The following is a 27,882-nucleotide window of genomic DNA, read 5'->3' as shown; positions in this document are numbered from 1 at the left end:
AATTGATTAAGTAAGTGATTCATGCACTAAGAGCTATAGTGAATCACATCTGCTTGGTTGCATACTTATGAAAGGCAGGGAGCTTTCTGAAACATACTGGAAAGATTAAAATATATAGAAACCACAGTGGGAAGTGAAGTGCAGTCTTTACTCCATATATGCTGGGAGTCTTAGTGGTCAGAGCAAAGGACTGAGTGTTGAGACTAAATTTTATATGAGCACAGTCATTTTTTTCTTCTCCGTCTTAGTTTTCAAGCTTGCCTCCCAGAGGGTTTGGCTCCCAGAAGTATAGTTTAAATTCACAAATGAATTGGGAAGTGTCCTGTTTAAGGCTGCTTGGGGATGCACACTCTACATCTAAAAAAAGCTAGAATGTCCCAAACTGACAATTGCTTTGGAATATTAACCCCGCAAGAGACAGTTAAATGAAATTATGTGATATCAATCAATCGTCATTTTTCTTCTTCCTGGAGCAAGCACCAGTCTGAAAATGTAGCCATCGCTCTAATACAGCTCCAATCCTCCAAAGAATGCAAAATTACAGATAGAAACCCTTCCTGATAACTGCAATTTGAAATGGGGCTTTGATGTAACTGGGTTTAAGGAGAATTGCCAGAGAGAGCTGTAAACTACAACACACTTCTTCATTTATTGGAAATCACACCTTGATACCTAGGGAAGGATGTCAGTCTGTAGCTTTGGCAGCCTTGTATAATCATCTCCTCGTTGTATATCACCTCTCAGAACTAAGGAGAAAAAATGTACAAATTGTATCTCTAAAATATCACAACTTTATTCTCAGTGGCAAAGAACTGAATTGTGAGTATACATTATAAATAGAAAAACAGCTGGCTTGACGTATGTTGCTAGCCACTAACACAGTTGAGGGATTTGAATGACATCATAACCTGTGAGAGTATTTTGCTGGCCAGCTGGTGTTATTTATAAAAGACACAAATTGTGTCTGTGTGTGTGTGTGTAGGGGGCATGGGGGGAGGGGAGGGCAGGGGGGCATAGCTAAAAAAGCCCCCAGGTTGCACATGATAAAGCTAGCAATGTGAGATGATTTTCTCTCAGGTACCCTTTCCTTCGTCGCTGACAATGATTTATTTGTATCCTACAGAGAGAGGAAGGGTGGTTTACCCTTTGGTTTCCAGTCCTGCCGAAGAATCCTGGGCAAAGGGCATGAAACAGTGACCCAAAGTAGGCCAATTGCATTGCTGCATTCTGACTTGGTAGGTTCTAGGAAATGAGATCATCTCCCTCACGTGGCTGCTGAAGATCACACAGATATTTTATTCTGTGAGTTCCAAGTAAGTATTCTTCAAGGATTGTATTTCTGTCTATTGTTCTATGGCAAAGTCAGGGTTAAACTTGGGAGACGCTTAAAGATTTACATTTTTGGCTCGAGAATCTAAAAGTGCCAGTTTTCTCTCCCCAATATTTAAAGGTGTATAAGCAGATGTGTGTGTGTATGTGTGTGCGTGTGTGCGTCTATATTCAGCCGAAAGTTAATCGTAATACAGCTCCTTGTTTTCTATGGCAGCATAAGCATTTTTTTTTGTCTGCTAACCCTGTCATTAATGCACATTCTTTTAAGGGAAAAAAATGCTTCTGTGCTCCAGTTTTAAAATGCAAAGGTATGATGTTATTTGTCACCATGCCCAAAAAAGTCCTTACTCAATAACTTTGCCAGAAGAGGGAGAGAGAGAGAAGGCAAATGTTCCCCCAGCTGTTTCCTGTCTACAGTGTCTGTGTTTTGTAGATAAATGTGAGGATTTTCTCTAAATCCCTCTTCTGTTTGCTAAATCTCACTGTCACTGCTAAATTCAGAGCAGATAGAGCCTGCGCAATGGAATAAAGTCCTCAATATTGAAATGTGACATTGCTCTCAACATCTCCCATCTCTCTGGATTTCTTTTTTCTCATTATTACTGCTAACCAATTCATTTCCAGACTTTGCACTTAAGAAGCAATGGAAAAAATCAACAGCCTTTCAACACAATTATTTAAGTGCTGCTTTTGTGATTTCTTGAAGGTAAATCTTTATTACTATTTGAAATCATTTGGGAGTTTTATTTCATTTTGTACTGTATGCTTTTGTCTTTAAGTGTGTTTGCCACTTTTTAATTCTTTGATTTATAAAGTGAGGATTATTTATAAATTGCTGAACAGACACATTTCTGTGATTTGAGAATTGACTGAATAGGAGTTTGCAGTTGCAGTTACCAGTTGAAAGGGGATTAGCTATTGCAGGTACTTATGCTAAATTCCACTTCTATAAGATTTCAGTTGTAGCCTATTAAGGATTACTTTGCATCATACCTATACTTAATGCTCTTGATGTGGAATATGCAGTTTCCTACCTTTTCTGCAGGTGTAGATTTTGAAAATAAGCAGACAGAATACTTAGAAGTTTGTCACTACTGTCATTACAATACAAATAACATATTTGGGGGTTGAGGGGGAGAGTATACTTGATGATGTTAAAAAGCTTAAATAGATTTTCTTAGGAGCCAAAAGGCTGGAACTCTCCCCACACTTATTTTGTGCTAGAGATGTTAAAAGTTAGAGTGAAGTTTAGTTTGCTTCTTTAGAAAAGAAAGCCTTAACAGCTCTTGCTGACCTTGCATATTCCTATAGTTTAAGCAAATGTATACTGTATAAGGAAAGCGGAAATACTCCAGCAGCTGCTTATCCAACTTTTCCCTTTTGGGGAGGGATTTTGAAGGCAAAGTTTTGATGTGAGGTTTCAAGTTATACAGCTATGATTTGTACTCGCTGGTGTAAATTCTCTTTAGGTAAATTTGGCTGCCGTAAATACCCTGACCTCTGCTTCTATCACTGGCCCTCATTCAAGTTTCCACTCACGGCAAAATTATATCCTTCAAGACCTGTGTTTTTTCAATTTGCAAGCACTTTTATGCAGTTGACACAACCTCCACTGTTGTAATTGCCTCAGGGCCCAATTCATAAAATGTACCTGCCACTTTATGCAGGACTCATTCACTCCTCTCAAACAATTCACAAGGAACTGCCTTAGTGAAGTTAAGTGACTTGTGATTTAAGAAATCCAAGCCACTGGGAGTCCTCATCCTGACTTTTTTGAGAGAGGCATGATTTGAGTTTTTTGGTTTGTTTGTTTTTTTAAGGGGGAGAGGGATATGAAGTGAATTTGACTTTTTTTAAAACTTCCTGGTTACTACATAGCAAATACTGTGCAGTCAGTACTATGTAACTACATTGTAATTACATGTTTGCTCAACTTTTAAAATATGCCAACTAAATCACAAAGGATTTTGGAATTTCCAATATGCAATTATTCAGAACTATGTATTACTGAGGATATCACAGACATGATTGAATGCAATGTAATTCCGAGACCAAAGATAGCTCATGCCAATGAATTACTTACATACTGAATGTATCCTGGGGCTCAATGTATTTTCAAGTGATGTAGCCCTCAGAAAAGGGCAAGGGCAGAAGCTAGACTCAGAGCTTATGTCATTTCACTTACCTACCACTATTTTATGCTGCTGCAATAGCAATGCAGTGGAAACTGGTCACTTTAATGGAAAAACGATGCAGTGAAGTTTCAGCTGTGCAAATAGGACTGGTCTTTGAATGGACAAAAGGAAGTTCACCCAGTCTCACACTGTACCTGCACTTGGTGTCCAAATGTAACTAGATGCTTTCCCAAACCCCACCCACAAAACAGCACATGTTTTTTGAAGTCCTCAGTTTTCTATTCACATCAGGCTCATAATACCCACCCTGACCTGCTGTAAGACCTGAAGCAAAATTGTCACACCTACGTGAGTATTTTCTTATGACAACTGTCCTTGGATTTAACTGGGTACCTTGCTCTTATCCTAGACATGGTGAATCAATTAATATTCCATTTAATTCAAATTCAGATAAGAGTGATGTTCTTTTTAAAGCATGTTCCTGAATGACTGAGGAAATGGGGCTTTGAATTTATGTATTTTGTGTGTGGCAGGGGGGCGGGGGGAAGGGGAGGTGGTGTAAAATAAAAGAAGTGATAGTGAATGATGAACATATGGGTTTACTTTTTTCAGGCATTTAACTTGTATGCAAGTTCTTTATTGTTTTCTCTTTTGGAACAGAGTGTGGATAAATGCTCTCATTCTCTGGGTATTGTACTGTTCTCTTGGCCTTCACTAAAAGGGAAAAAACACTGGAGTATCTATCTTGTCCTGGAACTAAAGTGCTGATATTTATCTTACAATGTGATCCTGTTGAAAACACTGAAAAGTATAAGTTGTTAAACGTTGAGGATTTATGTTTATTACTGGCCCTGGTGTTTTATAAGGGAATGAGCTGTTATAAAACAAAGTACTGACATATAACAAAGCTTTCAAGCCAGTGGGACTATATGCTGAGTGATTTTTCCAATCTATTTCCTTAGAATTCCTATATTTACAAGCCAACTGCAATTACAGGTGTCTGACTGTCAGTCTTGTTCAAGAGTTTTGGAGAGGAGAGTAGATATAGGCTTAAATATGATCAATTATAGACAGAAACCAAGTGGGATGTAGCCTAGGTAATCTTTTATGATGCTCTTTGAGAGCAACCACTGAAGTCAGTAATGCTCTTTCAGCTCTTGGTCTCCAGTGGAGAGGCCATCAGAGCCTCCTGTGAATAAGAAAATGAATACTGGCTCCTCAGTGGTTTCAGGCAGCACATGGTAGATTTTGACTTTGGAGATTGCCAGCAATGGTGCCATTAAAAAAAATGGAAGGAACTGTTTGGAATTGGTTCCAACTCCCCTCCCATGTCATGCCACTTATTTTTACTGATTTGCAATCACATGGAACACTTCCTCTTCAAAGAACTTTTACAAGCATTAACTATTTATGTTGTCCTAATGAGAGCCATTTTTGGGGGATCCTTTCCGAGTGCAGGGCTAGTGGGGTGGCCCCAAAAGTCTAAACCTTAATAAATGTGACAGAGCAAAATGTTCAATTTGATGTAAAGCTTATTACGAAAGTTGAGAGTTCACAGGATGTAGAGAGGGCAATCAGAGTATAAATGATTGAGTCTGTTACTCCAAAAGTTACATGGCTGCGTGTGAACGCTGTCAAGGTTCATAGTGAAGGACTTGAAAATTACAGCTCATGATTGACCGTAGAATCCTACTGATACCCAGGGTGCACCTCTTTGGCTAATTCTGGAGTTTAAAGACCCCAGAGAGGTGGCAAAGCTATTCACATATGGAAGCTTCCTTGGACCAAACCATGGACCATTGATTGGTATTTTAGTGTGGGTCTCTCCCACTATATGGTAACTCCCTGAGGGCAGGGATCATGTCTACTACTGCACACAGCACGTGCTCAATCACCGGTATCTGAGCACTGCACCAGGTGCTTAGGAGAGAACAGTGTTGTAGAGCTGGTATTGATAAGAACTAACCTCACAATAATTGGAGAAAATGGGTTTCTACTATTTGGGGGATGGGCGGTGAAGCTTAGGCCTCAGCAATTCTGCTCCTACATCTCCACCGTTATGCTCCCTAACATTGGGCAAACTGTTCCATTTTTGAAATTCAGGTGTAAATTAAAAAGAATAGCAGAGTCAACCCTGGATAAATGGATAGATTTATGTAGTTGTTGTGAGATAAACATGCCTTAATTTAGTCGCAAATTACAATCAGGCCATAAGGTCACTCCCTTGGAAGGGCAGTACTTCATTTCCTGTGGTATCAGAGATGGGGAATATATGACCCAGTCCTTCTGCTTCTTTGGCAGGTGAAGATGCACACTGTGTCCTACATCCATCTCTTCTACCTTGCCCTGTGTTTGCTAACCTTAACCAGCTCTGCTACGGCTGGGTCAGAGACGCTTTGTGGTGCCGAGCTGGTGGATGCTCTTCAATTCGTATGTGGAGACAGAGGTTTCTATTTCAGTAAGTTCCTTTCTCTAGTCCCTTTTCTAAAGCTTCAAGTATGTTCCTTTGTGGACGGACAACCGCAAGGTGCTTGTGTGGAGAATTAAATGAGTCCCCAAAGTAGGCAATTATCCTGAATTTTAAGAGATTCCTCACCCATAAGCATGATGGAGAGCTGAGCAGCTTGGCATGTCTTCTGTTTCCCCCTCAAACTTCGATGGAGTTCATTTTCTAAATGTTTTGGTTTTACCTTTTGCTTTCCTTACCCTTCCCCATCCTCGCCATGTTACTGCCTTCTGGACTGTGATCAATGAGACTATAACTTCTTTCTTTGGGCTACAACCTGGTACCTTAGTGGGAGAATGGGAAGGAGGCGCACTGCGTGTAGTAACATAGGCTAGCTGAAAAGTATTTATGGTTCCAAGCTAATATAAGGCTAGAACCTGTGGCTAATGAGTGAGAACTTTAAAAGCTGCAGACAGAATGTTAGCTCAATATCTAATTCACATTCACATGCAATATCAAATTCAATTTTGCAAGGTTGAAATGCAGACATAAATTCACTGGCAGATGTTCTAGAAATGCAGGAAACACCATCAAAAACCTAATCACAGCTTATTGCCTGAAAGCCAGCTACCCTGGCCATATCAATGTTTAATTCAGGATCTGTCTTAGATTCTTAATGGACCAACCAAGTTAACGGAGACACACAGAGATGTGCTCACCCAGGGATGAGCACACTGGTAATGGCACTGAGAACTCTTAGAGTACATCAGTCAGAGGGAGTGAAGCGCATAACATTAATAATTCAGACCCATTACAAATTTCTACTTGCACATAATTACAAAAGAAATCAGTGGCATTAATGCAGTTCAGTTGAATTCATTAAGTTGTCTACTTAGGATTTATCTTGTTATATATTATGGGGCAATGAAAGAATTTAGGGCCAGATGCTTATCCACTGTAACTTTATGGAATTTCAGGGAGTTTCATGAGAGCCTCCCCATTGTGTTACAGGGAAGGAGAATCTGGCCCCCAGTGAATATGAATCATTCTTAAAGGTTCATATCACTAGAGTGTGGAAAGGTACTTCGGTTATCCGCTAAGCTCTGAATAGCTCCTGTTATGACTCACATGCTGTGAGCCTCTCTCATCTTTTTCCCAGACATTTCCCCACTCTCCAGGCACAGGATACCGGCTGCCGATTCTGTCGCGATTCTTCGTTAAAGCATCTAAATTCAGAGAGCATTCCACCACCTTCCTAGGCAAACAATGAACACCTTCAATCAACAATTGAATTGGGTGATACCATTAACTCCCTTTACCCAGTTCTCTGTCCGTGGTAGAGTTGTAGATCCAGTGTGTGGAAGCTCTTGGAATAAGTTTCCCAGAATTGTTTAGACTTTGAAAATTAACATTCAAAATCTTGTACCGTAAATGCAATGTAAACGTGGGTCATAATTGCTCTCTATGAATTCCTGCTACCAATTCACTTTCTCATATGGACTCTATTCAAGTGACACTAAAGTTTCATATTGAGGTAGCAAACTGTATGGTGACATGGTCAAATAATTTAATGAAGAGAGGCAGCATGGCCTAGTAGAAAGAGCATGGGCCTGCGATTATAACCCCGGCTCTGCCACCTAACTGCAGTATGACCTTGGGCATGTCACTTAACTTTTCTTTGCCTCAATTCCCTCATCTGTAAAGCGGGGATTCAATACCTGCTTATCCCTTCTAATTAGACTGTGTTCTGTGTGGGACAAGAACTGGGTCCATCCTGATGATCTCAAATCTACCCCAGCGCTTAATACAGAGGCTGACACATACTAAGCTCTTAACAAGTACCACAGTTATTATTCCTAAGATTAAAGTAGGCTGGTGGGAAAACAAGCAGATTGGAAGTGAAGGATTTGGTACTTTTAGTGGCTCCCTGTGGCGATTTATTTTGTACCCTATACACCCAAATTCTCATATTTGATAATACAACAAATCAGTTTTGAATCCCTGCATCTTTAAAGAAAGCATGTTTATGTGAGCAGCAGCATGACCTAGTGAAAAGAGCAAGGGTGTGAGAGTCAGCGGACCTGGGATCTAATCCCGGCTCAGTCACTTGTCTGCTGTGTGATCTTAGGCGAATCACTTAACTTCTCTGTGCCTGTTACCTCATCAGTAAAACTGGGATTAAGACTGTGAGATCCATGTGGGCCATGGACTCTGTCCAGCCTGATTACTTTGTATCTACTCCGGGGCTTAGTACAGTGCCTGGGACATAGTAAGCACTTAAATGCCATTATAAAAAATCAATTGCATTTACTCAATGCTTACTGTGTGCAGGGCACTGTACTAAGCATTTGGGAGAGTACAGTATAACAGAGGTGGTAGACATGTTCCCTAAGGCCTTTTCTTTTTGTGCCTTAATAATAATTGTGGTATTTGTTAAGTGCTTATTATGTGTCAAGCGCTGTTCTAAGCACTGGAACTGAGGCACAGAGAAGTTAAGTGACTTGCCCAAGGTCACACAGCAGGTGGAGCTGAGATTAGAATGCAGGTCCTCTGACTCCCAAGCCTGTGCTCTTCCCACTATGACGTGCTGCTCCTTAATGAAACCAGGATCTTTTCCACTCTTGTTCTTTTTTTCCACAGTTGTACCAAATCTTTCTCCACCTATAGTAGGCCCTTTGGGAAACTCCCCAGCCTCATTCCTGTTGTTATAATTTCTATGTTCTTCCCCCAATACAGTCTATCCTCTGTGCACTTTTTCTGGTATTTCAACCCAATCTGGGAGGAAATTTCAGAAGAGCTGAAGGTATTTAAAGTGAATTATCAGAAGGCACCAGGCATTTATGTTGTGAGGAGAGAAATCCCACTTTCAGAGGGAACAGGCTTTACAAAAGAAGTTGCTTTTCTTCACCTTAGAGGCTGGAGATGCAGTTAACTCTCTACCTTAATAGGTTTGGGCAGACAGTGTAAACAGGCCACAGGGTTTGAAAAATAACCCATAAGCAGTTAATTCATTCCCTGTCACTTAAGTAGAGCTCCCTTGCTGCCTCCAATGCACTTTTATTGCACTGTACTGCACTCCGTACTACGAGGATGTAAAGAGATTTTTGAAGAAATAACAATCTCATGAATGCACCATCATCATGTTAATTGATAGTCTACAGAGACAAATTCCTTACCAAAAGGTCTTCTAAATTTATTTATGCATTGGGATGTCTCTATATTCAGGATGATTGTGAGGTCTTTGAAAGGCTGCACATGGGTGTTACAACCTATACGTATATTTGGATGAATCTAAACTTCTACCTAATGCTTCTTTCTCTCTGAAGTTAGCTATTCTTAGGACAGGGAGCTGAGGGTCATTCATTCATTCATTCAGTCATATTTATTGAGTGCTTACTGTGTGCATAGCACTGTACTAAACTCTCGGAAAGTACAATTCAGCAATAGAGACAATTCCTACCCACACTGGGCTTAAGTTCTGTTTTTCTTTCATGTGATTATATTAAAAGAGGCATGTTTTTAGGCACCAGGATAAGTCCAATTCTATTCTCATGCTTGACAGGGTGCAGGTTGATGTAAGACTGGGTAAAGATGTCACTGAGGATAGAACCACTTGACTTGGCTTTTCCGTTACCCTAGGCCATGCATGCTGCTCATTACAGGGGTAAACGCTGGAGAAAAGAGACAGGGACATGGCTTCTTCTCCTTCACACTGCTTCCATGGAAAGAGGAGAATAGAGATTTTTTTTTTTTACTAGAGATTGGATCAAAGCCAACTCTACACCACTCAGGGTTCTAATACTTTGGAATTTCAGAGGCATAAGATCGACCATAATCAAAACTTTTTCAATTAAAGGCATACAGGAAGCGCTACAATGGCAGTAGATGTCTGCAACCACTGGACACACACACACCAAAAAAGTGCTCTCCTTCGAGTTTGAAAGATAGCATGATTAAGCCAGGCTAATAGGTGAACACAGCAATTCCCTGGGTAATAGAGTTGTCACATTTCATTTCATTCATTCATTCAATTGTATTTATTGAGCACTTACTGTGGGCAGAGCACTGTATTAAGCACTTGGGAAGTACAAGTTGGCAACATAAACGTTGCCATACACATAAACATTTGCACAAATGATCAGAATGGCCATGTACCCCTCCTTGAAAAGTATTCAAAGGGCAGGCCACCTTTTAAAAAACCACTGTTCTTTCAAGTCAGAAGTGTTTTCAAACCGAGTTAGAATAACAAGAAAACATACCGACAACCGCTCAATACTCAATTTTTTTCTCCCCTTGGCAGTTTCCCAATTAAAGACCTAGTTTGACCTTTAAAGTCTGAAATCAGATGAGAGTTTAGAATAAAACTACATCATCATTTAAATCAAAAATCAATCAATCAATCGTATTTATTGAGCACTTACTGTGTGCAGAGCACTGTACTAAGCACTTGGGAAGTACAAGTTGGCAACATATAGAGACGGTCCCTACCCAACAGTGGGTTCACAGTCTAGAAGGGGGAGACAGAAAACAAAACAAAGCATATTAACAAAATAAAATAAATAGAATAGATATGTACAAGTAAAAGGGAATAGGGAGAAAAAAAGACTTGGTCATGAAACTGTAAACAACAGTTAAGCCACAAATATATTCTATCTCCCTCTCCACCCCATTACCACCACAGAGGTGACTTGTGTGCCCCAAAATACTGTGTGCGTTTTGTATATAAATAAATTCCAATATCACTATTTTTGAACTCAACCTGATTTGCAAAGTCAAATATAAAAGTGGTTCCTTTTTGTCTTTTTCTTTTCAGGAATGTAGGGAGGAGCTTCCTGACCCCTTTGTATACATTAATGCTCTCACTAAAAACCTCACTGGTCATTCATGAGCTCCGATTTTTCCACAAGTCAAAAATTCCAGGTATCATGCGATGGTAGCACCTTCCAAACTTGCATGGCTCAGTCTACGTCTATCTAGTAAAAGTAGAACATAGCACTTAATGTTTATTTTCCCTTGGTTCTATTTAATACTTCCCCTGCAGTCTTAAGGAATGAAAAGTCCAAATAAAAAGTTAATTACTGATTCTTGCCTCTGTGCCATAAGAATAGACATCACAAGCCAGTTTCTCACTTTCCAAATTCTAGAGGAAATGGATGGAATGGTGGATATTATGGCAATCATCTTTATTAAGGGAAAAACAAACCCTTCCTGGCCAGCCCTAAAGGCCCCAGAACAGATGATTTTGCTTATGTTCACTCTCTTCCCTAGGGACCCAACAAGAGAAGTGGGGTTTGAACAATTGCAAAAATGAACTAGGTCAGCTATAAGAAAGCATTCTTTTCCTATAAGGGTGACTACACCAGAAGAGGCTACAGCAGAGATGGTGGTATTTTTCTTTACAATAATATTGTATTTAATTAAGGACTTACTATGTGCCAAGCACTCTGCTATGTGCTGGGGTAGAAGTAGGTTAATGAGTCCCCATAGGAGACTCACAAAGTAAGAGGTAGGGAGGTCAGGTGAGGAACATCTTTCCTGAAATCTTTGAAAGTGAGTTAGACAACTGTTTCAGATAGTTTTGGTTTAGGCCTGCTTGGTGTCAGGTGGCTTCTTAAAATTGCGTCCCATTCTTCCAGCTCCTGAATGGCCATTACCACTGATTGTCACTATAATAATCCAAGTGACGGTCCCACCAATCCCAGAATCCTAAAGCCCTTTGTGTTCTAGAATTCTAATCATGCCTCCATTGAGGAAAAACAATATTACTGTTCTCTAAACAGCTCAGAATAAAGAGATTATGCAAAGAAGTGGAACCACTGACAATTTCATCTCTATGACTGTTCCAAAATTGGTTTCCAACTCCTGCGTATTAAGGTTAAGGCTCCTGAATCTGTTCTGTTATTGTTTAGCATTGACATAATCATTTAATCAATTATTTCTTACAACAATCTTGCGAGGCTGTAAGGACTACTTATCCCAGCCAGGATTGGCCTTTTGCCCAGGGCCAGCTGGGCTCCAGCCTTGGCTGGCCCAGACCCTTGCTAACTCCTGCCCTTGAGCCAATTCCTCTGACTCCAGGAAGCTGCAGAGGGGAGCGAGGTGCCTGTCCTGCCCAAGGGTGGAGCCTTGGGAGAAGGGACTTGTGTATTTCCCAGGCAGCTGGGAACTCATCCAATCCCAGCACAGCAGCAGCCCAAGCAAGGCGGGAAGGAGGCAGGTGTCATGGAGCCAGGTGGGTGAGGAAAGAGGGAGACAGAAGCAGGAGGCAGATATTACTGGAAGAGATGGTAGACAAGAACAAGCAAAGTCAAGTCCCGAGTCACGTTCAGATGCAAAAGCAGCCGTCTCCACCTGCCACAGGCTACTGAGAATGCCTGGTGTTATTGGTAGGACCGTAGTATTGAGTCCAGGAGTCACGGATTCCGGAGCTCACATGATCTGCATCTGCTATTACAATGATACCTTTTTCTAACAGTGGGATTTATAGAGGCTGGAAATGAGGTGACGAGCGATCTGGAACCAGAAGGCAGCAGCTTCCAATCTCTGGATTTACAAGCCTACCAGCTACCAAGCTTGGATGGCTGTGGCCTCCTCCTGTCTTTGCTCCTCCTTCCACTCCCCACTCGCTCCCAAAGGAGTGAGAGAGATGTGTGGGCTCGCACTGCCATTCCTATGTGATCTCTCCTGTTTGCCGAACCCATTTCCCCTTTAGGATTCTTCTGTGACCCAAAGAACCTAAACAGAAGGCAAGGCAGACTCCAAAGTGTCTGGTCTGTCCCACCTAAGTCAGGAATTGTGGTCACCTTAACTGGAAAGGGAAATCTGACAAGGCAATGGCAGGGCAGGGAAAGAGCCCTGCTTTGTTTTGTTGTCTGTCTTCCCCTCTAGACTGGGAGCCCATTGTTCAGTAGGGACTGCCTCTATATGTTGCCAATTTGTACTTCCCAAGTACTAAGTACAGTGTTCTGCACACAATAAGTGCTCAATAAATATGACTGAATGAATGAATGAATGAATGAGCCTTGGGTTCTACAGGGCCTTAGCAGAGAGAAATGCAGCTTTTAGTTGGTTCTGGCCTCAGGAGTCCTGGCCCTTCCCCAGATGTGAGTGACACGGTGACACCTGCCATAACAAGATGGTGGCAGGTCCCTGGAGTGTACTCAGGTTCAGGATTTCAGGAAAGACCACAACCCTGAGAAGATGAGCAGAGGTCCAGGCGGACCAAAGAAAAATAGAGGGTTTTAAAGGGGAAGGGACCAGAAGGAGGATAGGAGCTAGATTTTGTGGTTTCGGGGTTTCCTTCATGGGACCATCTCTTTTATTCCTTTCATTTTAAAGAGAGAAAAAGATCATAGTCAAAATGTCAAGCTCATGTTGGGCATTAGGAGAACTGTGTGCTAATTCGGTTTCTGGTTTTGTAAAATGCTGCCCGGACAAATGCAAAAGGCATGAGACTGGGAATCTGGAGACCTATGTTCTACTCTTGGCAATGCCACCTGCCTGCTCTGTGACCTTGGGCAAATCACTGAATCTTTCTGTGCCTTAATTTCCTCATCTGTACAATGGGGATAATATATCTGTTTTTCCTCCCTCAGATTGGGTGCCCCATCTGGGATAGGGGCCATCTGATCACTCTATATTTACCTCAGCACCTAGCACCAATTAAGCACTTAGTGAATACCAACACTAGTACTGTGTGAAGGTGGACAAGACACTCTATCTGGGCCTCAGTTTCCTCAATTGTAAAATGAGGATAAGATAGATTGTGGGCCTCATGAAGCATAGGGACTGTGATTTCATCACCTTACATCTTCTCCATGCTTAACACTTAGCAGGAGCTTAATTAATAAATGCCAAAATTATTATTATGGGCACAAAAGTACTTGTTCTGGCCCTGCCATTTTCCCAAACCAGTCCTAATCTCCCTCCTGGCTTCTCCAAATGTCCCATGGCAGATAGGAGACTGGATAGAGAATGAGAAAGGAGTATGCTATGCTTTCCAATAGCCCCACACATTAGAATCCCCACTCTTTAGGAGGGTCCTGGTTTCATTGGAAATCTGCCAATTTACTCTGAGGAGGTAGTCCCACCCTGACCCTAGTTCTGCTGATGGAATTAAAATTGACGCTTCAGCAGAAGTACTTAGGTTATTAGTACCAAACTGGCCAGATCAAAGTATGCTATTAACTACATCTTTAATTAGAAGATGACACAAGGCATGAGATGAAGATACATTCAGAAAGGAGAAGTTTGTGGTTCAGAAACCCTCTGGGAGTTCTTGACCTAACACACTTATAAGGCAGTGTAGTTAACTCCAGGTGAACTGAAAAAAAAAAATCACATTACCTTGAAGAAGTCAGTCTTTCATTTTGGAACTTGTACTTTTAAGAGTAGATCAGAGGAGAAGAAATAGTCAGAAGCATGAACTGTACCCGCCAAGAGGGCACATGAGTTTTCAGAGTCATCACTTTTTTCTGCTAGAAAAGACATATTCAAAGTCACAGATTTCCCCTTCTGTCTTTGGGTCAAAGATGGTGGTAGTTCTGGATTATTCTGGATTGCAGCTACTCTACATATAATTAGAGAGGGCTACCAAGAGCTTTACCTGACCAGTGTTTGCCAGAAACTCCACGCAAATTTAGCCAAGAATGAGCATTTTACTGTTAGATAATCACTTTGAGTTTTCGAATGTGTCAAATTCTCATCCAGGTACTTTTTTTCCAGCACTTAATTCAGTGCTCTGCTCACAGTAAGTGATTAATAAATTATATTACTATTAAGGGTAAATATTTGCCAAATCACTTAACATGAACCAAATACTCAATTGGGGGAGTTCCTAGGTCATCTCTTTGGAAAGACCGAATCTCAGATATGCCTACACAAACATTTTTTAATTCCCAAGTCCCATCATTCTATGCCCAAATCAATGAATTCCTCCACACCCAAAACAACAGTCTATATCCACATCACTTCAAATTTGCTCGACTGCAGGGGATGACTTTTCATTATGAGTGTGGGGGCAAAGGGAACAGGGATGGATACTGGGAGGGAGGGGGTAGGCTTTCAAGAACTAACAGAACAGAAAGTCCCTCTTTGGGTCTTTTCAATCCCCACCAGAAACTCTCAAGTCTTGTCCGTCTGTGAAATGGGGATTGAGAATGTGGACCTCGCATGTTACAGGGACTGTATCCAACCTGATTACATGTTACTGATTACTGCCTGTATACTTGTTTGGTTGCTTATAAACTTGTTTTGTCTTGTTGTCTGTCTCCCCTTTCTACGCTGTGAGCCCGTTGTTGGGTAGGGATTGTCTCTGTTGCCGAATTGCACTCTCCAAGCGCTTAGTATAGTGGTCTCCACAGTAAGCACTCAATAAATATGACTGAATGAATGAATGAAGGGATAAAAGGAGGCTGGGAATCCAGCTCGAAAAGCTGTGGGGGCCATGATCCCAGTGGAGCTATTCACACAACATCAGGTAACTAGGAATGTTTTTGTCAATTCAAAGTCCTACTGGGCAAGCAGTGAGCAGGAGTTCTAAACACTGTTGGTTAAGATAGTTTTTGAAAGCCTACGCCTTCCCAGTCTCAAACCTCACCTATTTAAAAGGAAGAAGCGATAAAGTTCACATGTTTAAGGGACAGAAACTGATGGCTGCATGAAAAACTGCTGCAATTCCAATGTTGCTCCTAGAAGAGCCAACAAGAGGAAACAAGTGACAGGTGGAAAGTCAGATGCATATTTTTTACCAACAGATTTTCCAGAGGTAAGGTACTGGGACTAAGGCTAATGCCAGGGTTTTCTATCTATTGATGATGTCTCGTTGCTTTTCGCCTTGGAGAAGGTGTCCTCCTGATTTTGGTTGATCTTGGAATATATGGCTTTTGAAATGTGACAAGATATCAAACTAATGATTCACCAATGAGCATTAGCTCCTGCCAAGTGGTTAGCCAATGATTTCTTCCTGCTTTCCAAGGAGTGTATGCTCAACTAACTCTTCCAATTGTCTCCTGAGAAGATAATATCAGGAGTTTCACGTGGTGACAGGCTTCATCACTCTCATTCTTGGAGGAAACAGTGACACTTTTAGGCGATTGGGGCCACAATAAATTCTGCTGGCTCTTCTCTACACCACAGGTGAAAGACATAAATCTATTACACGGGTCTGAGCTGCGTAATATTGGGAGAGGATCCTTTTGGGCATAGTTTAGTGATTTGATTTTTTTACAATAAAAAGAATTAATCTTGTAAGGCCATGTGCCTGTGGCTTCTCACAGTGTTTATACCCAAGGGTTGCATGAGAAGGATGTGGTTCTCAGATAAGATCTGATATCATCCTCTCTTGGGGGGGCGGGGGAGGAGGATCTACTTTCCACACCTCTCAAAGCAATCAGATGCATCACACCAGAAAAAGCACAAAGAGATGTTTCTCCCTTCATTGGAGGGCTCCTGGGGAGACACAACTGTTGTCATCCAGGAGCCCTTAGCCTTTTCATTTGATGGGGCCCCTGCTGCTCTTGGGTGATAATCAATGGTAAAGTCTACACAGGGGCTGGAATGATGGGTTGAGATCCCATGTTGACACCTAGAAGAATAAATTAGGGTAGATTCCCTGAAAGTGGGGTCGTCCAGATTTTGATAGCTGTTAAGTGAAAAGACATGACAACTGGTATACTTGTCTTTATCTACAGGCTAGATCAAGTTTACATTTTAGCAAAAAGCTGTTACTTGACATCTGATTCCTTAACTGCAGTTAGTTGAATGCTATTTAATGCATTGTTTAGTCTTATACTGGCTAAAGGCACTTAAAGAAGCACTTGGCAAGCTCAGTTTTAATTCTTGGCATAGCTGCCACTCTTACTTTTTCACTGAACCTTAAATACCAAGAAAAACCCTTGACTTACTTTACTTCTGGCACATTACTTTATGCAATTGGCTAGAATCTCCGCTATGGGCCTCTACATTTGTCCTGAAATAATTAACAGCTTTGCAATATTTGATCATCAGCAGCTACAGTCACAAAGAGAAATTGTGAAATCGACTGAGGCCACACAGTCTCTTAATTAAAACCTTTCACATTAAATACTTAGGCATTCATCCTACTGCAGCCTTTGAAAAAGGAGCAGATTCTCACTTAACCATACGTCATACTAATATCTCCCAATTGAAATCACCCCAGTTGCATAAGTTAAGAAAAATGATCCCTTCCTATTGCAAAGAAACTAAGTGAATGCAGAATAAACCCAGAAAGGGTGCACAAAAAAGATTCACTGGCATGACTTTCATGTTTGAGAATTACTAATATCAAATGAAAGACTATTTTGATATTTATCACTAGTTTGGGATAGGGTTGTTACAAGCTTGTTTTTAATTAATCTGGGAGGATTATTCCAAAGAATCTATTCCAGGTTTAGATGAATAAACAAGCCTAGACTCTCTCAGAGCCTCCTTAATATAAATTGGGCTTTATCATGTTTTTTAATTAACCACAATTTCAAAAGTAATATTCCCAAGGGTGTTTCCTCCCTTAGCCTGCCCTGTAAAGAAGCCATCAAAAAGTTCCTGTTGCTCAAGTTATACCAGGAGATATTCAGACTGTTATTGTATATTATAAGAACCTGAATCTTAGATTTCTCTCTCCAATGTAAACTCCTGTAGAGTTGCTTTGGAATGGCTAAGTGAAGTTTAGCTCCTGGAAAATATGAAGCGTAGAGATGGGTTTGGGGACTGATAGCCTTTTTTTTTTCCTGGAGTTTTCTGCGAACTCAAACGTCAACACAGTCCCAAACCAAGAGGGTTTTCACTTCATTTCTGCAAAGTTTCAGCAAAAGGCACCTGAACTCCTGTTAGAGTGGTTTCCTTCCTCAGCCAATTTTATGAAATGTAGTTACTTCTTGATTCTTAAGAAATGCCTGTCTATTTTTTATTTCATTTTTTAATACAGCAATCATCACATAGTCATTTCTCTTGAAATGGTCAGGAAAATTGGAATTATTCTGTCTGCTTATGCTGATGGAATTGGGCTTTCATCACAGGCCTGAGATTAGGAAAATTTGTATTGAGCAAACCCATATACAGTCAGTTTTCCATGGTAACGGTACACATCTAGCGTTAACAGTTGAAATCCACAGCTAGTCCAAAATCAAATTTTAGCCACGAATTTACACCTCTTCACCCCAAATCTTTTACCTTGTAAACACTCAGAGAATTAGAATGACCTTTTGAATTTAATCTGCTTCCATTTTATCTGCCCAAACCATCAGGTGGAAGTGCTACTGGGCTGTGAAATAGACAAAAGAAAAAAGGGGAGGCAAATTAAAGTTCTGGTTAATCTACCAACTAGGTGATCAGTCCCTGAGCCATCAAAAGGCAATGCCTCATCTGAGAGAGAGGTACTGGGGAATCTATCATTTTAAAAAGTTCCTAAAGTTTTCCTAAAAGCTTCAACTAGCCACAGAACTATTTGCTTAAGTGCCCTCACCCTTTAGTCTTCAGATCTAAATGGTTTTTTGTTTCAGCAAAAATACTGCTTATTTCCTCCCCCAAATTCTTGAGAGAGTTGCCGTAAACCTGCTGCCTCAACTTCCTTTCCCCCATTTCTCTCTTTGACCCCCTCCAATCTGGCTTCTGGTAATTGCCCTCGCTAAGGTCACCAAAACCTCATTTTTGACAAATCTAATGCCCTCTACCACATCCTAATCCTCCCTGACCTCTCAGCTACCTTTGACACTGTAGACCCTCCCTTTTTCCTGGAAACATTAGCCAATCTTGGCTTCACTGACACTTTCCTCTTCTGGTTTTCCTATCTCTCTGGCCACTCCTTCTCTGCCCCTCTCACCCTAACTGTGGGAGTCTCTCAAGGCTCAGTTCTGGTCCCTGTCTAGTCTCCATCTACACCCACTCCCTTAGAGTACTCATGCACTTCAATGGCGATGATTCCCCAATTTACCTCTACAGTCCTGATCTTTCTCCTGCTCTGCAGCCTCACATTTCCTCCTGCCTTCAGAACATCTCTACTTGAAGGTCCCACCGACCCCTCAAATTTAACACGTGTCCAAAGCAAAACTCCTCATCTTTCCACCCAAATCCAGTCCTCCCCTTGTTTTTCCCATCACTGTCCGCCCTGACTCCCAAGCCCATAACTTTGGTACTGTGCTCGACACATCTCTCTTATTCAATCCACACATTCATTCTGTCACTAAATCCTATCAGTTCTACCTTAATAATCCCTCAGATCCACCCTTTCTTCTCCACCCAAACTGCTACCATGTTAACCCAAGCATTTATTTTATCCCACCTTGACTACTGCACCAACCTCCTCACTGACCTCCCTGTCTCCTGTTTCGCCCCACTGCAGTCCTTACTTCAGTCGCCTGCCTGGATCATTTTTCCAAAAAAACATTCAGGCTATACTCCTCAAGAAGCTGCATTTGCTGCTCATCCACCTCTGTATCAGACAGAAACTCCTTACCACTGGCTTTAAAACACTCCATCAATTCACCCCCTCCTACCTTAACTTGCTACTCTTCTACGAAACCGAGTCTGCACATTTAGCACCTCTAATGCCAACCTGCTCAATGTACCTTGATGTCGTCTGTCTCACCACCGACCTCCTGCCCATGTGCTCCTCCTGGCCTGGTACTCCTTCCCTTCATATATGACAGACAACCACTCTCTCCACCTTCAAAGCCTTATTAAAAATCACATCTCCTCCAAGAGGCCTTCCCCTACAAAGCCCTCATCTTGCCCTATTCCCTCTCCCTTCTGCATCATCTGTGTACTTTGATCTGTACCCTTTAAATTTTTGACATCAACCCCACCTTCTTCTCCCCTGTACTTACGTACCTATCCACAACTTATGTTAACATCTGTCTCCCCCTCTAGATTTTAAGCTCCTGGTGGGCAGGGAATGTGCCTACCAACTCTGTTTTACTGTACTCTCCCAAACACTTAGTACAGTGTTCTGCGTACAGAAAACAATAAATACCATTGATTGATTACTTAAAGAAAAATTGAGACCTATCTCTATCTCTAATTGAGTCTCCATCGGTCTCCCTCTAACGATCACATTCAGCAACTCTAACGACCTATTCTGCCCTGGTTGTGACGAAGAGTTGATTCTTTCATCCAGAAAATACCACCCATTCTGAATTTGACCCAATTGATATGTCCAATTAGGGAATTTCCCGGGCTTTGTTCAGACTCTCCCACTCTTGCTCTGCACCCTTTTGGTCAGTGGACAGTTCTCACTGGCAACTCCAATAGAAGGTGGCTGGAAAAGGGCTCAGGGATAGCACACAAATGAATTTGGCTTAGGCACCGATTCTAGCATTCCCCAGTCACACACTTTCCTGGATGATTTAGCACATGCTTTGGCATTTTTTTTATTGTTTCTTTGCCAATATGAAGCAGGGACCGGCGCAGTGGCGGGAGGGAGTGAATGGACTCCAGTAGGAGCTGGATCTACAAAGCAGGTGTTGCTGCTTCTGGATTTAAGCCATCACTCCCAGCCTCTGTGCTTGTGTACCAGCCAGGAGGATGGTTTGGCATGCCACACACTGGCAAGCAAGCTGGGGGCTGCCAATGTCTGGCTTAGAACAACAAATAAAACCTCTTCTTTATATTAGTGTTGTTTCTTCTCTACGGGAGTCAGTGTGTTTTTCTCCATTCCTGCTCAATAGTGGCAAACTTTACTTTGCATTATTTACATCTCAAATGCTAGTTAAGACATCACAGTGCTGTGAGCTGAAGCTCAGTTTGAGCATGCTGTTTATTATCTGGGGTTTTTGATAATCCACAACCCAACCGCTTTCTCCTATTACCATGAATTTAAAATCACCAATGAATCCCACCCTAAATGTGCCAGGGATCACATTCATAATGGTAGCATAGGAATAAACAGTTCCAAAATCATGAAATCTCCAGATTAACTATATTATAATAGTCTTCATTTTCACCAAAAGCCTCAAAATGCTTTTATCAATGTTTGCAATGAATTTGGCTAGGTGCTTTTCTATGGAGATGCGATCTGCAGAGAGATTTACAAACTGAGTGTTGAACTAGAAAAGCCAAGAACAAAAACAAGGAATTATTATTATTACTGTCACTGAATTAGCTACTTTAAACTACCAGTCCAAGAGGTCGAGTCAATAATTATACTCTCACCACCAAATACATGTTTTCACTAGTTGCGGAGAAACAGGGTAGCCTAGTGGAAAAGGCACAGGCTTGGAAGTCACAGGACCTGGATTCTAATCCCAGCTCTGTAATTTGCTTGCTCAGTGACCCTGGGCAAGTCACTTCACTTCTCTGTACCTCAGTTCCCTCAAATGTCAAGTGGGGATTCAATACCTATCCTCCCTGTTACTTAGACCATTAACTCCACATGGGTCAGAGACTATCTGACCTGCTTAACTTGTATCTACCCCAGCGCTTAGAACAGTCCTTGACACACAGTAATAGCTTAACAAATACCATTAGAGAAGCAGCATGGCTCAGTGGAAAGAGTACGGGCTTTGGAGTCAGAGGTAACGGGTTCAAATCCCGGCTCCGCCAATTGTCAGCTGTGTGACTTCGAGCAAATCACATAAGTGAGTGGCAAGATTTCCTCTGTACTTAAAAAAAACCCCGAAAAATGGTACCATTTTATTCAGAAAAATTAATCCAGCCAAGGCAAGATGGGAGCTAGATCCTAAGAGGTAAAGAAGTGGAAAGGCTGTGTGTTTGAGAGGAGAGTAGGAGGCAAAAGTGAAAGAGGCAAGAGGTGGAGGGGGTGTTGGGGAAGGGGCAAGGAGAAGGAGAAGTTTACCTCCTTCCCCTCCCCACAGCACCTGTATATATGTTTGTATGTATTTATTACTCTATTTATTTATTTTATTTGTACATATTCTATTTATTTTATTTTGTTAATATGTTTTGTAGTCTGTCTCCCCCTTCTAGACTGTGAGCCCGCTGTTGGGTAGGGACCATCTCTATATGTTGCCAACTTGTACTTCCCAAGCACTTAGTACAGCGTTCCGCACACAGTAAGCGCTCAATAAATACGATTGAATGAATGAATGAAAAATGGTATTTATTAAGCACTTACTATGTGGAAAGCACTGTTCTAAGTGCTGGGGAGGTTACAAGGAGATCAGGTTGTCCCATGGGGGGCTCACAGTCTTAATCCCCATTTTACAGATGCGGGAATTGAGGCACAGAGAAGTTAAGTGACTTGCCCAAAGTCACACAGCTGACAATTGGCAGCACTGGGATTCGAACCCATGACCCCTGACTCCAAAGCCCGTGCTCTTTCCACTGAGCCATGCTGCTTCTCTGTGCCTCAGTTACCTCATCTGTAAAATCAGGATTAAGACTGTGAGCCCCCCATGGGACAACCTGATCACCTTGTAACCTCCCCAGTGCTTAGAACAGTGCTTTGCATATAGTAAGCGCTTAACAAATGTCATTATTACTATTATTATTGTAATCATTATTAACTATTAAAATACTGTGGAGAAGTTACTTGTGACCAGTGTTAACTCAACCTAGGAGTTGAAACAACTACATACATAGACTCTATGCAGCACTTTAAATTTTCAGAGTTCTTGCTAATCACCAATTAATGATTTTAATAATGACAGATCAGGATCATTATTCATTTTCTTCGTGTCAGAAAAAAAGACAGATATAACCTAATACTTTAGCAGTTCTAAGTAGTCTTGAGGATTTTCTCCCCAGAAACGTTAAGGTCTACTATGATGTTACTCTGCCAGGCTACACCTGAGGCTTCCATTCTGCAAGTTCAGCTAGAAGACATGCTTGGAAATCTGGGAACCATTCAAACATTTAACTTGACTTTTAGGAAAATGAACATACTTTCTGAAAAGAAACAACTTTCTTTTTTTGCCCTGGGTTCAAATTTCATGTTTAGACAACTTGCCCTGCCATCTATTGTTTTTCTTTAATGCACTGACATAGAAAGATGTTTTCAAAAGGATAAACAAGGCAACGTACTTAGGACAACATGCTATGAAAGAGTTTCCAATTTACTATTTAATTTTTACCATGTTTTAAAGTCCTGGTTTTGATTTTATTTTCTTTTTGACAGGCTTCAGGTTTTATGAGGCCATCTTTTTTCAGCTTAATGTGGAGATTCTCTGAATTTGCAAGTTGTTTGAATAGATTTGCATGTTAAATTCAAGAATGTAAGGAAACAATGCTGGGAATGAATTCATGGAACTACTGTGATTGCAATCTCCCTAAATGGAACTTGGGGCTGCTTTGCTATATATGCATACGCTAGGCTCAATCCCAGCCATCCTGAATTCAAACAGGGCTTAATTTGGAATGCATTTGAAAAGAGCCGAGGAGAGTATAGTCAAACTAAGGTTTACACCAGAAAACTTCCAAAGAGATCATTGATCCAACTTCCCTAGCTTTCCTTTCCATTAGCTTAATCAAGAGATTGGAGGCTTACCCATGTGAAACCACTTCTGAACAGGTTCCTCATTCTCCAAGCATCAGGTTGGGTGAGGGAGGGAAACAGGGAAAGAAAGCTTGGTCAGCAAGCCAGCCACCTTCACCAAGAAGATCAAGTGAGGCTTAGCTCCACCCCTGACCATCATCTAAAGGGCTGAGCCCCATTGCTTTCTGGGAAATGTAGTTTTTTCCCATTTTATTTTTGTTGACATAGCCTCATCCAGTGGAAAAGGCACAGACTTGGGAGTCTGGGTTCTAATCCCAGCGCTGTCACTTGCCTGCACTGTGACCTTGGATAAATCACTTAACTTCTCTGTGCCTCAGTAAAGTGGGAATTAACTAGTAGTTTGGCCCCAATTTTATTCAGTGAATCCCCATGTGGGTCAGGAACTGTATCCAACCCGACGATCTCACCCCCTGTGCTTACTACAGTCTTTGAACCATAGTAAGCCTCTAACAACTACTACAAGTGTTATTACTGGATGATCAAAGACTGACCATAATGAGCATTGCAGCACATTTTCCTCTCTGCCCCACATCAGACTGTGACTTCCTTTTAAACTGTGAGCCCACTGTTGGGTAGGGACTGCCTCTATATGTTGCCAACTTGTACTTCCCAAGCGCTTAGTACAGTGCTCTGCACACAGTAAGCGCTCAATAAATACGATTGATGATGATCAGTGGTTTTCCTCACTGTAGGGTGGACCCTTCCCTCTGGAGTTGTTACAGAGAAGCAAATACTTCATCCTACAGGTACAGCCGTGGGAGAGACAAAATCATGAGCTATGCCCTGAAATCAGAGTTATCCAAATAACTCTGCAAATTAGGGAACAAGGTGGCTTTGGGCTGGAAAAAATTCAGCTACAGGAAGAATTTCAGTAATATCTTCAAATATGACAAATGAGATGGCAGTATGGTCTGGGGGAAAGGTCCAGTGGTCTGAGAGTCAGGAAATCTGTACTCTTGTTCCAGCTGTCACTGGTCCACTGGGTGATGTTGGGTACATAAATTCTCTGGACCTTAGTTTCCTCATCTGTAAAATGCTTGATAATAATAATAATGCCATTCATTAAGCACTTACTGTGTGGAAAGCACTGTTCTAAGCACTGGGAAGGTTACAAGGTGATCAGGTTGTCCCACATGGGGCTCACAGTCTTAATCCCCATTTTACAGATGAGGTAACTGAGGCACGGAGAAGTTAAGTGACTTGCCCAAAGTCACACAGATGACAAGTGGCAGAGCTGGGATTTGAACCCATGACCTCTGACTCCAAAGCCCATGCTCTTTCCACTGAGCCATGCTGCTTCTCTATAAGCCCTTTAAAATACTATTATTATTGTTATTGCTACTAGCATCATTTTCTTTCATTCTTTATGCCACTACACTGAAATTGTGAAACGGGCTCATGATAATAAAAATGAGAGAGTTTGTGTGACCGAGAAAAGTGTGGCCTAGTAGAAGAAGCTCAGGCCTGGGAGTGAGAGGACCTGGGTTCTAAACTATCTCTATCGATTGCCTGCTATTTGTCCTAGGACAAGACACTTAACTGCTCTTTGCCTCAGCTTCCCCATCTCTATAATGGGGACTAAATACCTCTTCTCCCGCCTACGTGGACTGTGAGTCCAGTGTGGGACAGGGACTGTGCCACCCTAATTATATTGTACCTCCGCAGTTCTTAGTGCAATGCTTGGCGCGGAGTAAGTGCTCGACAAATACCGCAATAATTACAGAAAGGCCTGTTGATGGATAGGTGCTCCTTCAAGACTGTAAATTCACTGTGAGTAGGGAACGTGTCTACCAGCTTGGTTTAAATTGTATTGTACTGTCTCCCAAGTGCTTAATACAGTGCTCTGCACACAGTAAGAGTTCAATAAATGCAATTGATTGATTATTGATTGATTGATTGCCTCAGAGGGGTCGCCTTAGTTCCTGCCAGTCACAGTGGGCAGAAATAGGAGCTCCAGGGTGGCATCAGTCAAAGGACCTTTTCCATTGACACAAATGGCTGTATTAATAAACCCTGAAGGCTGTCAGCTCCTTGTGGGTAGGGAACAGGTCTACCCAATCTATTATATTGTTTTCTCTCTAGCACTTAATACAGTGCTGTATCTCCAGTAAGCTCTCAAAAAATGTGGTCGACTGATTATCAGTCAATGGTTGGGAACAACAGAGGGAGTAACCCATTCAGGAAATTCCTGTGGTTGGACCCATCTGGGCAATTGCCCAATTGCCCAAGTGCTTAGTACAGTGCTTTGCATACAGTAAGCACTCAATAAATACAGTTGAATGAATGAACTGCCCCAAACCCTAAGGACTTCAGTCAAACAATACCACCAGCAAGGAGAATAATCATCATCATCAATCGTATTTATTGAGCGCTTACTATGTGCAGAGCACTGTACTAAGCGCTTGGGAAGTACAACTTGGCAACATATAGAGACAGTCCCTACCCAACAGTGGGCTCACAGTCTAAAAGGGGGAGACAGAGAACAAAACCAAACATACTAACAAAATAAAATAAATAGAATAGATATGTACAAGTAAAATAAATAAATAAATAAATAAATAAATAGAGTAATAAATATGTACAAACATATATACATATATACAGGTGCTGTGGGGAAGGGAAGGAGGTAAGATGGGGGAATGGAGAGGGGGACGAGGGGGAGAGGAAGGAAGGGGCTCAGTCTGGGAAGGCCTCCTGGAGGAGGTGAGCTCTCAGTAGGGCCTTGAAGGGAGGAAGAGAGCTAGCTTGGCGGATGGGCAGAGGGAGGGCATTCCAGGCCCGGGGGATGACGTGGGCCGGGGGTCGATGGCGGGACAGGCGAGAATGAGGCACGGTGAGGAGATTAGCAGCAGAGGAGTGGAGGGTGTGGGCTGGGCTGTAGAAGGAGAGAAGGGAGGTGAGGTAGGAGGGGGCAAGGTGATGGACACCCTTGAAGCCCAGGGTGAGGAGTTTCTGCCTGATGTGCAGATTGATTAGTAGCCACTGGAGATTTTTGAGGAGGGGAGTAATACGCCCAGAGCATTTCTGGACAAAGACAATCCAGGCAGCAGCATGAAGTATGGATTGAAGTGGGGAGAGACACGAGGATGGGAGATCAGAGAGAAGGCTGATGCAGTAGTCCAGACAGGATAGGATGAGAGCCTGAATGAGCAGGGTAGCGGTATGGATGGAGAGGAAAGGGCGGATCTTGGCAATGTTGCGGAACTGAGACCGGCAGGTTTTGGTGACGGCTTGGATGTGAGAATGGAGTGGCAGTCATATTTCCAAGTCCATGACCCTCTTGTTCCTTTCTTCACCCAATCCCTGCAGTCCCATGCAGCTACAGTTCTCCAAGCCCTCTTCATCAAGAACAAAGGAAGATCAGGGACTTGAGCTGAGGCAGAGCAGAGTGTACCCGGAAGAGCAGGGAGGGAGCAACATGAAGTGGCAGACCAAGTGCATGCTCCCCATTGCACAATATCCAGTGGGTTTCATAATACAGAAGGGATTTTTGTTCTTTAACCTTGTGGTCAAGTGGGTGAAGTACAGACTTGGGAGCCAGAGGACCTGGGTTCTAATCCCAGCTCCACTACTTCCTGCTGTGTGCCTCAGTTTCCTCAACTGCAAAATGAGGATTCAATACCAGTTCTCCCTCCTTCTTAGGTCATGAGCCTCATGTAGGGCAGGGACTGTGTCCAACCTTATTAACTTAGATCTGCCCCAGTGTTTAGAGCAGTGCTTGACACACAGTAAGCACTTAACCATAAAAAAATCCAATCAACTAGAGAAGCAGCATGGCATACTGGCTGAACCATGGGCCTGGGACTCAGAAGACCTGGGTTTTAATTCCGACTCCATCTCTGTGTGACCTTGGGCAAGCCACTTAAGCTCTCTGTGCCCCAATTACCTCAGCTACAAAATGGACATGAAGACTGAGTCCCATGTGGGACATGGACTGTGTCCAACATAATTAGCTTGTACCTACCACAGTACTTAGTACGGTGCTTCTCACATAGTAAAGGCTTAACAAATCCCATACAAAAATGACTAAGTAACTCAAATTCTATATCCTTCTAGGGCTGGCCTTGGTCATATGAATAACTGGAATACCATAGGCCAGCTAGATATCATCAGTACAATAAGCCCTAGAACAAAGATAAGACCATGTTTTTGGAGATCTGGAGCACCCCACAAGTGAGAGAGTCCAGAGGCTTTTACATTTTTAAGCTTTATTTTGGTCAACTTAGAAGCAGTTGGTAAAGGAAGAAAAGACTCTTTTATTCAGTCATTCCCTCACCATAAGAAGCAGTCTGCTCTCTTCTATGTTCCTCCCATCTACTAGAGACCAACATTCTTTCATAATTCAAGCCCTGAAAAGACCTAGATTAATTTTTCATCCAATTTCTACCTCCTGGTATATCTGATGTTTTAAGGACTCTTGTTACTACAGTCATGGTCAATTCAGTTTTGTAAGTGTGGAATTCCACTGTCCCTAGGAATATTAATTTTTCTGGGGTTTTTTG

At 42.0% G+C, this 27,882-nt stretch overlaps 1 protein-coding gene across 5 annotated transcripts in view; it reads left to right on the top strand.

Moving 5' to 3' along the window:
- The first annotated feature begins 1,226 nt into the window (after positions 1 to 1,226).
- The window catches only part of IGF1 (insulin like growth factor 1), an 89,503-nt gene continuing 62,847 nt past the window's right edge, over positions 1,227 to 27,882 (top strand). For 2 of the 5 annotated variants that reach the window (XM_038756760.1, XM_038756759.1), the window contains exons 1-2: positions 1,728 to 2,038; positions 5,769 to 5,925. In XM_038756760.1, the coding sequence (XP_038612688.1) occupies positions 1,976 to 2,038; positions 5,769 to 5,925 (220 nt within the window). In that variant the 5' untranslated portion in view covers positions 1,728 to 1,975. Of the gene's footprint in view, positions 1,314 to 1,725; positions 2,039 to 3,769; positions 3,816 to 5,768; positions 5,926 to 27,882 lie in introns of those variants that run through there. The other 3 variants (XM_038756756.1, XM_038756757.1, XM_038756758.1) reach the window with 3 other exon arrangements.

This window comes from Tachyglossus aculeatus, chromosome 14 (genome assembly GCF_015852505.1).
Source record: "Tachyglossus aculeatus isolate mTacAcu1 chromosome 14, mTacAcu1.pri, whole genome shotgun sequence".
Taxonomy (NCBI): Eukaryota; Metazoa; Chordata; class Mammalia; order Monotremata; family Tachyglossidae; genus Tachyglossus; species Tachyglossus aculeatus.
Note: the sequence above shows the minus strand (reverse complement) of the source record. Positions and strands in the feature narration are given on the sequence as shown.